Source organism: Mastacembelus armatus, chromosome 1 (genome assembly GCF_900324485.2).
Source record: "Mastacembelus armatus chromosome 1, fMasArm1.2, whole genome shotgun sequence".
Lineage (NCBI taxonomy): Eukaryota > Metazoa > Chordata > Actinopteri > Synbranchiformes > Mastacembelidae > Mastacembelus > Mastacembelus armatus.
The window spans coordinates 1000310-1015134 of NC_046633.1; the positions used below are offsets into that span (position 1 = coordinate 1000310).

A 14825-nucleotide genomic window follows, 5' to 3' on the forward strand; every position below is an offset into this window, starting at 1 on the left:
TTTATCTGGATTGACAGGACACCTGAATCATTTTGTTGATGATTTGACGTGATCCTGGATCTTCCAAAGTCATGTTGAGATTGTTGCTGTGGCAACATATACCCAATCTCAAAGCAGCACAAGAGCAGGTTTATTCTCAGGTTTAGTCGTTGTAAACTAAGACACAGTTAGTGAGCATTACACTGTGCTTCAAAGCAATCAGCAGTATTTTCATATTTCTCTGCACTTTCCCTGACTAACTGCATCTACAGTCCATGAAAGAGGCTTTTCATACGACTGCAGGTGATATAAATGTACAGGCTTCAATTTTCTTTATGCAAATCAGCACCAGATAGGAGCATCTGACTGCACACAGGTGAAAACTAAAGCAGCAGCAGGGACATGTCAATTTCTGTCTGCCTGTTTCCTTTCTGCATTTTCTTCACAGCCTCCAGCAGCAGTTCTTCTTCTGCTGCAGTGAAAAAATAGCAGTAAGCCAATGGGAATCCAGGTGATCATGGTTTCTATGGAGGATGTATGTGGACTGGTCTACCATCAGGAGAGAACACTATTTTCACATCTGAGGTTTCTCTGAAGAACCAAAACAACCAAGAACATCCAGAATGACTCATGACTGATCTGGGATCAGTTAATACATGTATGAAGAATGGGCCTCAGGAATGTACAGGGTAAACAGAGACCAGGACTTAGGTAACAGAGTCCAGACTGTACAGGTAAACAGAGTCCAGGACTGTACAGGGTAAACAGAGTCCCAAGTGGCAGGAACAACATCCACAGAATAATGAACGGCTGAGGTACCAAAGGACGACACAAGGAGGCAGGACAGAGCAGCAGGGTCACTCTGGACTAACAAGAGGAAGTGTTTGCTCAGTAACATCCAGTCAATGCAAAGGAAGATGTTCACATGCTCTGTAGTTAATCTCTATGTGCACTGAGGGGACATCACACACTCTGCAAGTGCAGTGAAGAATTAAGAAAGCAGTGGCTCTGTGAACTTAAATGCAGCTTTACTGACCAGGACAACAGGAAAAAAGATCATTAGAGAGTCTGAGCTGTTTTTGTTTCCTCATTGTTCACTCTGGGGTCACACTGATGATGAGCTCACTGTGAAAACCACAGACAAATAAGGAAACATGAGCAGAGAGAACATATTCACACAGTGTTTAGTGTTGTAGGGTTTGAAATGTTTGCATCATACTGCATCAGTCCAGACATCAAACCTAGAAAAGTGCTGATCTGTCATGTTCATTCATTGATTTCCTACTTCAGGCTGCTTTGACTAAGTGCTGTATAATAAATGTGTCACTAATCAAACTGAGCAGTATTGAACATAGAAAAGGCTGCAGCTCTCAGTCTGTCAGCAGCAAAAAGTCTGCTCCACTTTCAACTGGACATTTACACCAAATGTCCATCAAACCAATGAGTACAGGGTTTCAGAAAGCTTTGTCTTTCACAAACCTCTCATCCACTTATTTCCACATACAGTCCAACAAACTCAGCTTCATTGCAACTTTACAAATCCCACATTTCCCCACATTCCTGTCATTTCATGCAGCCAATGTCAATGTAGATCTACAGTACCTGACACAGAGAGAAGGAAGACGACAAATCCACTGGCTGCTGCTGTTAAACTCATAGCTGCTCCTGTCATCAGACTGTGGGACTTCACAGACAATAAAACATGTCAGCAGGTAAATAAATGTACACAGGACGTATTTCAGTCATGTCCATAAACGACCCTACTCACATTAGAGAAGCAGGTTGTCTCTAAAGATGCCTCTCCTCTGTCTTTACAAAGCAGATGGCAAATGACGCTGATGAGACTTCCTTCCTCTTCACATCATTAATATGCACAATGAGCCACAGGTCAGTAAAGACTGAAGTTAGAACAAAGTTGTGTTAGTCTGCAAAGTTTAAAATGATAATAAACTTTATAGAGACACAGAGAGATGAGTTATGTGCTCTGTTAGTAACAACACTGGAACAAAAACATCATTTTATTAATAATTTATATAAGAAAAAGAAAAAGTCTAATGTAAATAAATGGTGCATTGACTCAGTATCACTGCAGAGGATGAGAAAACTCTCTGCATGGTTCGATAACACTGGGGGGAAGAGAGAAAATCAGTTTGGGTTGTTTCATTTGTGTGAACTGAGCCTTTAAAGCAGACAGTGGGGGCAGCACTCAGAGGGATGAAGCCTGAACCTGCAGCTCTGAGGCTTCACCACCAGAGGGCAGTGAAACATCAGAGACACTGAACCAGGATCATGAAACAACATTTCCCATCCACCACTGATTGTTGAGTCACATCTACATTTACATTGGCTGCTTTATTCTCACATTTACTGACTGAAGCTCTTTGCACTTTAAGTTAAGGAGACCCTGGACATTTAATTCTTCAAACATCACAGCTGGAGACCATGTTCAGGAAATGTCAATAGTTCACACTGGTGACCAACATCTTTGATGAACTGCAATGACATCAGACTCTTCGAAACAAGTCGCCTCAGTTGAACAAAGGTGTTAAAATAACAAAGCTTCACATTTATTCAGCCTCCATCTGTTCAGCTTCCATGAGCGACCCCAACAAATTGAAATGTACAGCATAAAGATGAACACACATGACAGTGAAAGCTGTCTCTTTCTATATTAGTCTCTGTAGTTAGTGAATAAAACTCTGTTGTGAACAATAAACCCACAAATGATTAGTTTGAAGCTGAAATGAAACCACTGTGCTCACTGTCGCCCTCTGCAGCAGTGAGAGGGAACTGAAATGATGTTGGAGTTACTGACTGTTCCTTTGAATCAGACACTGCAAAACTTGCTGTGACACTGGGATTAATTCCAGTATGTTCAATTATCCACTGGTCATGGTTTGAAAGTTGATGCTTCCAGTGAGAAGTGAATGTTCTGAACAGACTTCACTGGCTTTTTCTGCCAGAACAGCTGTGATGTCACAAAAAACATTTGAATGGAGCTACTGCACCTACAAACAACAAATGATTATTTATGTAAATAACAAAAAGAAGTGGCCCGAGAATTGATCCCTGTGGAACCTCGTTCATTAATGTTAGAGATGTGGACTGGACACCATTTACCTGCACAGACAGTCCTTTTTATTGAACCAGCCTACTGCATGCTCTGACAATCCTATGTTTAGTGACTGTTGTGATACTGTTGATTTACAGTGCAGATGTACATACTGGGCTGAATCTCTCTCTCTCAGGTCAGTGAGGAATTCTGCCAACGACCACTATGTTCAGGACTGAACCAGAATTTAGACTGAATGTCTCTTTCGCAACTGTTGTAAATAAAAGAAATGTCCACTGATGATCCTTTGACTGCACTGATGCTTCTGTCAGTGTAAGTTACAGCAACAGAAAAGAGGAGGAGAGGGCGGTGTCACTCGGTGTCAGAGTTCAAAGGTCAGCTCACTTGTGGAGTTTTAGGTCAAAGGCAGAAGGAAGCTGTGAAAATGTTCTTAGTAATTACAGAACTTTACTGAGGGTTTCAGCAGGTGGCTTAAAATACTTTTCTATTAACTTGTTTTTACAAAGTATAGAGAAATTAACATTCACCTGGAAGAAAACATGAAGGCTCATAGTGAGACAGTTCAGCCTATGTACAACATGGTGTAGTGGCGCTACTCTGTGGCCAAAATGAGTGTTACAAAAAGACTTTAGACCATTTCTTATGGTGTTAACAATAGAGAAAAAAACATTACAGACTTAGAAAACCACCAGAGGGCAGTGAAACATCACAGACACTGAACCAGGACCATGAAACAACATTTCCCATCCACCACTGATTGTTGAGTCACATCTACATTTACTTTGGCTGCTTTATTCTCACATTTACTGACTGAAGAAAAAAGAAAAAAGAACAAAGCTGATGAAAGTGAATGGTGCATTGACTCAGTATCACTGCAGAGGATGAGTGAGTGAACCAAACATCAACATGTAACACACATCATCCACTGGACTGGTAGCAGCTGCTTTGGACACACACTGATGAATGGAGTCAACTGGGGGGAAACACAGAAAGTCAGACACTCACCATTCAAAAAATACTCTCACAGTGTGAGACAACTCTCTGCATGGTTCGATAACACTATAAAACTAAAAAAAAAAAAAAACTATTTAGTTTGAAAACATCCTAGGGCTTATTCCAGGCCAAAGGAGCAGGATGATGAAAGGCCTTCTTCCATAATTTTGTCCCAAATCTGGGAACAGAAAGTAAGTAGAAATCCTGTGATAGAAAACTGAAGCCATTTGTAGTTTTCTTTTTAATGTAAGCCTGAAGATAAGAAAGCAGATGACCCAAACATTGTTTATGTAAATAATGAAAAGAAGTGGACCCAGAATTGATCCCTATGGAACTCCATTTATTACTGTTAGAGATGTGGACCAGACACCATCTACCTGCACAGACTTAGTTCTGTCTGACAGTTAGTTATTGAACCAGCCTACTGCATGCTCTGACAATCCTATGAATAGTAACTGTTGTGTCAGTACTGAATGATCTACAGTGTCAAAAGCTTTGGACAGATCTATAATCAGAGCTGCACAATGCTGTTTATTGTCCAGGGCATCACTGAGATCATTCAGGACTTTTAAAGCAGCTGTGATTGTACTTTGAACTTTTCTAAAACCAGACTGAGAATTACCCAAAATGTTTGTAGATAGATAATGTTTAAGTTGATGGCTTAGCAGTGACTCCAGTACTTTTGTCAAAACAGAAAGTTTGGAAATGGGCCTGTAGTTGTTCATGTTGGTGGGGTCACCACCCTTCAATAGGGGCAAAACAAAAGCAGATTTCCAATGTAAAGGTATTGTATTTGTTGATGTTGATACAATCTTTGGCTTTTCTGTCATCCAATACAAATCCATCATTTTGAGTTCACAATAAGTTTGCACCTTTGCTTTTCTCCACATATTTGTTGTCCTGTCATATTTATATTTATAACATCTTCTCTCTGACAGAGAAAATATCAGTTTTCTACAAATTAAAGGACTCACATTTAAACCCATATCTCAAACACATATTATACATAACCATTATCTGAGGCCCACTCTGTTGTATATCATTTCAATATTAGTTTGTTTTGTCTGTCAATCAGAAAAGTGAACCTGTTCCACAGCCTGGAAATACCAACCTTCCAAACATATAAAATATCTGTTGTCAGGTTTACGCTACACTGACATGGTTCTTTCCCCTGAAGGCAATGAAACACATGAGCCAGAGCCCTGACCTAAACCCAACTGAGCATCTCTGGAGAGACCTGAAAATGGCTGTCCACCAACGTTCACCATCCAACCTGACAGAACTGGAGAGGATCTGCAAGGAAGAATGGCAGAGGATCCCCAAATCCAAGTGTGAAAAACTTGTTGCACCATTTCCAAGAAGACTCATGGCTGTACTAGCTCCAAAGGGTGCTTCTACTCAATACTGAGCACAGGGTCTGAATACTTATGACCATGTGATATTTCAGTTTTTCTTTTTTAATAAATTTGCAAAAATTTCTACATTTCTGTTTTTTTCTGTCAAGATGGGGTGCTGAGTGTACATTAATGAGAAATAAAATGAACTTTTTTGATTTTGGCAAATGGCTGCAATGACACAAAGAGTGAAAAATTTAAAGGGGTCTGAATACTTTCCGTACCCACTGTATGTCTGCAAGTGAAAAAAAGGCCTCAGTTGCAGAAGGAGAGAAGAGACTTTCTTCTCTCCCCCATGCGACCTTGACTCCCCTTTTCCTCCTTTCACTGAGCAGTCCTTTATTTTTATAGTGAGGAACAAACAAGGCATATGATGCGTGGGTGCAGTTAAAAGTTTCAGCTCATCGTTTACACAGGACAAAAGGTTATGTGGTTTATCTGGTAAGATAGACACCTGCTAAAACATCTTACACAAACATGGTATTGTCTTCAAATCATGTTACACAATGACAACAACTGTACTTTTGACCTCATGACCCCAACATGTGTATTAACACAACCAGTCTTTTTCCATGACCGTATATGAGGCTCTAACCAGACTGGACTTCACACCAGGTCTTCCTGCTCCTCTGAGTCGTCTGTCTGAGCTGCAGCGACGGGCGTCAAGGCTGAGATGTTCTGATAATCAGGCCCAGAGTCAAACTGATGGAGAGAGATGAAAAGATGGAGCCTCATTCATGAACCTGAACATGTATTTAACAACATTTCAATCAAAATGATGAGCTGAGATTGTGTAAAGGACAAAGACATTACTGGTTCCTACTCAGCTCATGGGACTGGAAATTGAAATTCACTTCATGACCTCAGATCAATAAGAAAATGTGTCCCAGTGCATTTACAGACTGATTTCTTTGAACCATATTGTTGTGGACATGTTGTCAATAGAGCCTGTCACCTCTGTCATCTCTACAGGTTCCTTCAGTTCAGCTTTTAAACACAAAGTTTTCTTCTTCCTGGATTGAATCCAACAACAACAAATGTGAAAGTGAACAAACTGGAATTCATGACTTTAAGACTAAAGGACGTCTGAAGAAGGAAATAAAAGAGCAGTGATGGAACTGATGGATTTTTGGTTTTACTTCGTCCACAGACTCAAGACAAGCAGAGGAATCAGCATCAGGACCACCAGAGTCAACCTGATGATATTCATGATTCTTAGTGATTGACCTGGAACTGGACCCCAACAGACAGGAGATCTACATTAGACTGATCAATCATTTGTCAGCTGATACTGTCTGTTAATCAGTGTAAAGCCTCAGTCTGTTAGTGGAAACTTTAGAGGTGGTTTTGTGACTGGCAGCAGGCACAGCAGAAGAAACAGGTATGATCAAGAAAACTGGTTCCTGGTTTTTACAACATTAAATATGAATATGTGACTGTATAATGTATTATTAGCTGTATGTTGCTTTCTGAAGAAGCTGTTTGACTCACATGTCACATGAATAAAGATGGATCCAGATGTTCTCCTTCCCAGATCATTCTCAGCTGTACAGTAATACTCTCCAGAGTCAGAGGACTGGATGGAGCTGAAGATAAGCTGTGGTTCTTTACTGAGCAGTGTGTGGTTCTTCTCGTACCAGGTGTATTTAGCTGCTGGGTTAGCATCACTGCTACAGGTCAGAGTCACTGAACTGCCCTCCACTATCTCAGCAGAGGGACTCACTGACAATGACAGAAGCTTTGGAGCATCTGGAGCAGATCAAATCAATAAGAAAACATGATGACTGATTCCTTTAGTGAGACATGTTGTGTTCATTAAATAATAATTAACATTATTCAAAGATGAGACAGAACAGTCCAGGTCACCACTAATAACAAGGAGAATAGTTGGAACAACCAGGAGAACCCTGACTGAGGATCTCAGGCTGCACGGTGGCTCATAAATGATCAATGATTCAATAACTGACCAAATATACAAACTCTCGTGTTCCATAGTTTGCATGAAAATGTTCACTGTTGCTGCTTTAAACCAGATGACACAGAGAAGTAAACTCACAGACTGGTAAAGAGCGGTGACGCTCGTGTCCTTGGACAGCACAGGAATAACTTTCTGCAGAATCGATGTTTCCTCCATAAGAAGAAGATGTTTCTTCCTCAAGTCTCTTTTCACTCTTGTACCAGACAAAGGAAAGTCCACCAGGACGAGGACAGCTGCTGTGACAAACCAGCTTTGGACCAGTAGAAGACCAGATCACCTGGACCTGTACATCTGGATCTGTGAACCAGGAACAGAAATGCCATAAAATGAACTGTCAGCAGCCCACAGTTTCCAGCTCCCCCTCTGGCCAGTGTATGAACTGTAGACAAACTTTAGCAGCAGCTATAGATAATTGTGAGGCTTGTACCTGTGACAGTCAGAGTTGTACCAGGTAAACTACTCCCCCATTCAAAGCCTGGTGTTTTGAATGTGAAGTGATACTGGGCTGAATCTGTCTCTCTCAGGTCAGTGATTCTCAGAGTGGAGCGTCCTGTCTCTGGGTCAAGGACCTGAACACGACCTGCAAACTGGGAGTCTTCACTAAGGTCCTCAGGCTGTGAGGGATTCTGCCAACGACCACTACGTTCAGGACTGAACCAGAATTTAGACCGAATGTCTTTATCATGACTGTTGTAAGTACAAGAAATGTTCACTGATGATCCTTTGACTGCACAGATGCTTCTGTCAGTGTAAGTCACTCTGTTGCAGCTTTGACCTTCGACACCTGAGAAAGAAAATGCAATATCACCTTCATTATATGTTTCTGTGTTGTATACTGTGTATATTATACAATGTGTGTGTGTTGAGAAGACAGATTCTATATAAGGCATATACTTAAAATTACCAGACAGAAGCTCCTTCTTGTATTTTTAATGCAAAGAGAGAAATTAGAGCACACACCCTTTAGGTATTAGCATGTCGACTTCTAGAAAAAATGAGCTGAACCCAGAAACTACAGATTTAATAATGAGTGTGATATTTTTTTTACATCTGTAAATTGTTGATATCATCAATTCTGCGAAGACGACTCACTGCCCAAACAGTGTCAGTCTAATCATTTCTCTCAGTCACAGAACATGATAAACATCTGACCAGTCATTTGTCTTTTACCATCATCATCCATCTGATACTGTTCATGTGCTGAAGCAACATTTCTGTAATAAAAATATAAACTATGGAAAAGACTTTGTGGACTCAGGAGGTTCTGACATATAAACCTGAGAGTCAGGAGACAGTGATGGACGACTGAGCACATGAAGAACAGAGTTAAGGACATGCAGCAAGTCTCCAGTTCTCATGGCCCATCAGTGATAAGATTTTATCTCAGTAAAGTTTGACTCACATGTAAAGTACAGGACAGTGAGTTATAGGCTCCACCATGTGGTGATATGTTGGTGGAAGACTGTGGAGTAAACTCACACACTGGAGGAGAGGGGAAATCCTCACGTCCTTTCAGAGCACAGGAGTAGCTGTCTGTAATATGAAAGATTCCTGAATGATCTGATGTTTCTTTAGGAATCATCTTTCCATTCAGGTACCAGATGTAGGAAACATGCTCAGGTAGAAAACAACTGCTGCGACACTTCACGTATGACCATGAAAGAGATCTCTTCACTACCACCTGTAGATCTGGATCTTTGAAGAAAAAAGAGACATATTTGTTGAGTATTAAACACAAGGATCACAGGTACAGACACAAGTTCAAATAACTGATAAGGTTCATATTTAGTTTTTAAAATGCATCAGTGACAAACTGTGGAGCATGTGTGACTTAGTCTCTGACAAACATTTAAAGGACTGAGTGCTCAGAACCATGAAGTCTCTATCAGTTGTACATAACAGCTCCATGTCACATTCACTACTGTTCTGTGTTCACATATATAACATCAGTGTGTGTTGATCAGCACCTGTGACAGTCAGAGTTGTACCAGGTAAACTACTCCTCCATTCAAAGCCTGGTGTTTTGAATGTGAAGTGATACTGGGCTGAATCTGTCTCTCTCAGGTCAGTGATTCTCAGAGTGGAGCGTCCGGTCTCTGGGTCAAGGACCTGAACACGACCTGCAAACTGGGAGTCTTCACTAAGGTCCTCAGGCTGTGAGAGATTCTGCCAACGACCACTACGTTCAGGACTGAACCAGAATTTAGACTGAATGTCTTTATCATGACTGTTGAAAGTACAAGAAATGTTCACTGATGATCCTTTGACTGCACAGATGCTTCTGTCAGTGTAAGTCACTCTGTTGCAGCTTTGACCTTTGACACCTGAAAGATAAACCATTTTTAAACAGAACTGTTCCACTGACATCTTCCACTGCAGTAATACAGACCAGTCTGTCTGTTGTTGAGTCACTGAGAACAGAACTGCTCCTGTAATGTTCAATGCAACACACTATTAATATAAACAGAGTAAACATGGTCATTCACTTTATAACATGCAGACATGGACAGTGCAGTTGGTTCAATGTGCCACCAGGTGGTGATATGTTGGTGGAAGACTGAAGTCAACTCACACACTGGAGGAGAGGGGGAATCCTCACGTCCTTTCAGAGCACAGGAGTAGCTGTCTGCACCATCAATGTTCCCTGAATAATTTGGTGGTTCCCCATGAACCTTCTGTCCATTCTTGTACCAAATGTATGAAGGACCATCAGGTAGACCACAACTGCTGTGACACCGCAGCTCATTTGTGTCACTGACCTGCACCTGCAAAGCTGGATTTGTGACGACAGAACAGAAAAATAGTTTCTATTCAAACACGTGTGCAAATATCCAAAAACATTTACAGTATCTGTGCATGGATGTTCATTTTTGTCCCCTGGTGAAGAAAATCTATTCAGAGATACTTTGACTAATGACCCTGAGCTTTCAGTCACATCTAATGGTCTTCACTCAGCAAATGGAGCTGAAGGCTGACAGGAGCAGCCCACACAGTGACACCAGAACAAACCCAGTCTGGAGAAAGTTCAGTCACAGAATCATAAACTTCATAATTACAGTATATTTTCTTGATCTTGAAGATCTGGAACCAAAACATGAAAAAATGAAGCTGTTACCTGTGACAGACAAAGTGGCTCCAGGTGAACCAGTGTAGCTTCCTCCTGGTTGGTTTGTGATGAACCTGAACTTGTACTGAGCTGAGTCTGTCTCTCTCAGGTCTCTGATTGTCAGAGTGCAGGTTTTAGCTTTACACTGATACTGAACACGACCTGAATACTCTGAGGCTATTCTCAGATCCACTGGTTCATATTCACTGACTTTAGCAAACCACAATGTTTCTTCAACCACAGTATCACGTCCTTCTATCCAGGATGGGTATGTGTAGGTGCAGTGTATGTTCACTGTTGATCCTTTTATGGCACAGATGTCAGTAGCAGTGTAAGTCACTCCCCAGCCATCCTGAGCCTGCACCACTGTAACACAGAGCACATCAGCAAACATCATCAAATTAGTAACTTCAGTTAATGAGACAAATTGTATCATAGAACCAATATGATCTGGGGGAAAAGTAACTTGTACAAGGTTCAAAGTCCTTCATTATCTGAAGTTAATCATCAGGCCTCAATAGAACCACAGCTGATGTAGAATATAGACATTTATCAGGTGATCAGATGTAGGAAGGGTTTCATTCAGGGACTGGGAGACTGGTCGGGGTTGGGGCAAAGCTGAATGGAGCAAAGTACAGAGACATCCTCAATGAAAACCTGTTCTTCAGCTCTCAGGACCTCAGACTGGGCTGAAGGTTCACCTTCCAACATGACAACGACCCTCAGCACACAGCCAAGACAACACAGGAAGAGGCTTAGGAACAACTCTGTGAATGTCCCAGAGTGGCCCAGCCAGAGCCCTGACTTGAACCCTGTCCAACATCTCTGGAGAGACCTGAAAATGGTTGTTGACCTACGGTCCCCATCCAACCTGACTGAGCTTCAGAGGATTTGCAAAGAATAACGACAGGAAATCCCCCAGTCCAGGTGTGCAAAGGTTGTTGGCTCATACCCAAAAAGACTGGAGGCTGCTATTGCTGCTAAAGCTGCTTCAACTAAGTCCTGAGTAAAGGGTCTGAATACTTATGGAAATGTGATATTACAGTTTTTCCTTTTGAATTAATTTACAAACATGTTGACGTTGTCATTAAGTGGTACTGAGTGTAGAGTCATGAGATAAAATGATCTGAAACTATTGTAGCATCAGGCTGCAACATCAAATTTAAAAAAGGGAAGGACGTCTGAAGACTTTCTGAATGTACTGTACACCAACCTGACACATGACACTAGAGTCCTGGAGGGGGGACCAGGGTTCAAACACAGTCCAGGACTGTACAGGGTAAACAGAGTCCCAAGTGGCAGGAACAACATCCACAGAATAATGAACGGCTGAGGTACCAAAGGACAACACAAGGAGGCAGGACAGAGCAGCAGGGTCACTCTGGACTAACAAGAGGAAGTGTTGGCTCAGTAACATCCAGTCAATGCAAAGGAAGATGTTCACATGCTCTGTAGTTAATCTCTATGTGCACTGAGGGGACATCACACACTCTGCAAGTGCAGTGAAGAATTAAGAAAGCAGTGGCTCTGTGAACTTAAATGCAGCTTTACTGACCAGGACAACAGGAAAAAAGATCATTAGAGAGTCTGAGCTGTTTTTGTTTCCTCATTGTTCACTCTGGGGTCACACTGATGCTGAGCTCACTGTGAAAACCACAGACAAATGAAGAAACATGAGCAGAGAGAACATATTCACACATATTCCGGTGTGAAACCAGTTCCCATGGTCAAAGTGCAACTTGACTGAGTTAAAAGCAGCCACAGACAGAAATGACTGGTCAACAACAGGCTTCAGAGCTGCTGCAACGCCCAAGTTTTGTTCCTTTATGAGGAAATGTTCAAGAGAAAGTCACTATTCATCTAAGAATCACATGTTTTTCATCCATAATATTCCAACTGTTGTTACTGGTACAAAGCAATTCAGTTTCCAATGAAACGTAAAACTGATCTGAGGACATCAGCCCTGTAACATGAATCAACATGTCATCAAAAAAGCCCCAACAGAAACAGAAGAGAGTGTTTAGTGTTGTAGGGTTTGAAATGTTTGCATCATACTGCATCAGTCCATACATCAAACCTAGAAAAGTGCTGATCTGTCATGTTCATTCATTGATTTCCTACTTCAGGCTGCTTTGACTAAGTGCTGTATAATAAATGTGTTACTAATCAAACTGAGCAGTATTGAACATAGAAAAGGCTGCAGCTCTCAGTCTGTCAGCAGCAAAAAGTCTGCTCCACTTTCAACTGGACATTTACACCAAATGTCCATCAAACCAATGAGTACAGGGTTTCAGAAAGCTTTGTCTTTCACAAACCTCTCATCCACTTATTTCCACATACAGTCCAACAAACTCAGCTTCATTGCAACTTTACAAATCCCACATTTCCCCACATTCCTGTCACTTCATGCAGCCAATGTCAATGTAGATCTACAGTACCTGACACAGAGAGAAGGAAGACGACAAATCCACTGGCTGCTGCTGTTAAACTCATAGCTGCTCCTGTCATCAGTCTGTGGGACTTCAGAGACAATAAAACATGTCAGCAGGTAAATAAATGTACACAGGACGTATTTCAGTCATGTCCATAAACGACCCTACTCACATTAGAGAAGCAGGTTGTCTCTAAAGATGCCTCTCCTCTGTCTTTACAAGCAGAAGTTAAATGACGCTGATGAGACTTCCTTCCTCTTCACATCATTAATATGCACAATGAGCCACAGGTCTGTAAAAACTGAAGTTAGAACAAAGTTGTGTTGGTCTGTAAGTTGCAAATCTCGTGGTGATCCATGTTGTTTAATTATGTATTTTCGACTCTGACCTGTTAACAGGACTCTTTTTCTTGATTCAAACCTGGAACAGTCCAAACCACAACAACATGGTCCGTCTGTCACGTCAGTAAAGAATCCTATTTATGAAGAAGGATGTGGTTTCTGAAGAGGATCTTCTCAGTCACCCCTAAGCAGAAGAAAAAACCTCACAGTGTCAAAATACACCAGACTTCCTTCTTCTAATTTTTAACATGTACAATAAACCACATTTCAAAAACCATTAAACTTTTAACAAAGTTGTGTTGGTCTGCAAACTTTGAAATGTTAATAAACTTTATAGAGACACAGAGAGATGAGTTATGTGCTCTGTTAGTAACAACACTGGAACAAAAACATCATTTTATCAGTCATTTAAATAAAAAAAGAACAAAGCTGATGAAAGTGAATGGTGCATTGACTCAGTGTCACTGCAGAGGATGAGGGAGTGAACCAAACATCAACATTTAACACACATCGTCCACTGGACTGGTATCAGCTGCTTTGGACACACACTGATGAATGGAGTCAGCTGGGGGGAAACACAGAAAGTCAGACACTCACCATTCAAAAAATACTCTCACAGTGTGAGAAAACTCTCTGCATGGTTCGATAACACTGGGGGGAAGAGAGGAAATCAGTTTGGGTTGTTTCATTTGGGTGAACTGAGCCTTTAAAGCAGACAGTGGGGGGCAGCACTCAGAGGGATAAAGCCTGAACCTGCAGCTCTGAAGCTTCACCACCAGAGGGCAGTGAAACATCACTGACACTGAACCAGGACCATGAAACAACATTTCCCATCCACCACTGATTGTTGAGTCACATCTACATTTACTTTGGCTGCTTTATTCTCACATTTAATGACTGAAGCTCTTTGCACTTTAAGTTAAGGAGACCCTGGACATTTAATTCTTCAAACATCACAGCTGGAGACCATGTTCAGGAAGTGTCAATAGTTCACACTGGTGACCAACATCTTTGATGAACTGCAATGACATCAGACTCTTCAAAACAAGTCGCCTCATTTGAACAAAGGTGTTAAAATAACGAAGCTTCACATTTATTCAACCTCCATCTGTTCTGCTTCCATGAGCGACCCCAACAAATTGAAATGTACAGCATAAAGATGAACACACATGACAGTGAAAGCTGTCTCTTTCTATATTAGTCTCTGTAGTTAGTGAATAAAACTCTAGTGTGAACAATAAACCCACAAATGATTAGTTTGAATCTGAAATGAAACCACTGTGCTCACTGTCGCCCTCTGCAGCAGTGAGAGGGAACTGAAATGATGTTGGAGTTACTGACTGTTCCTTTGAATCAGACACTGCAAAACTTGCTGTGACACTGGGATTAATTCCAGTATGTTCAATTATCCACTGGACATGGTTTGAAAGTTGATGCTTCCAGTGAGAAGTGAATGTTCTGAACCGACTTTATTGGCTTTTTCTGCCAGAACAGCTGTGATGTGACAGAGAACATTTGAATGGAGCTAC

The 14825-nt window shown here is 41.3% G+C and overlaps 1 protein-coding gene across 1 annotated transcript in view; it reads right to left on the reverse strand.

Annotated features, from left to right (window-relative positions):
• Window positions 1-14825, reverse strand: part of LOC113127667 (B-cell receptor CD22-like) — a 45299-nt gene that overhangs the window by 26684 nt on the left and 3790 nt on the right. Inside the window, exons 3-6 of the mRNA XM_026302343.1 lie at window positions 10533-10685; window positions 9990-10190; window positions 7845-8201; window positions 905-907 (exon numbers count right to left, since the gene is read on the reverse strand). Coding sequence (XP_026158128.1) covers window positions 905-907; window positions 7845-8201; window positions 9990-10190; window positions 10533-10685 — 714 coding nt within the window. The remainder of the gene's footprint in view (window positions 1-904; window positions 908-7844; window positions 8202-9989; window positions 10191-10532; window positions 10686-14825) is intronic.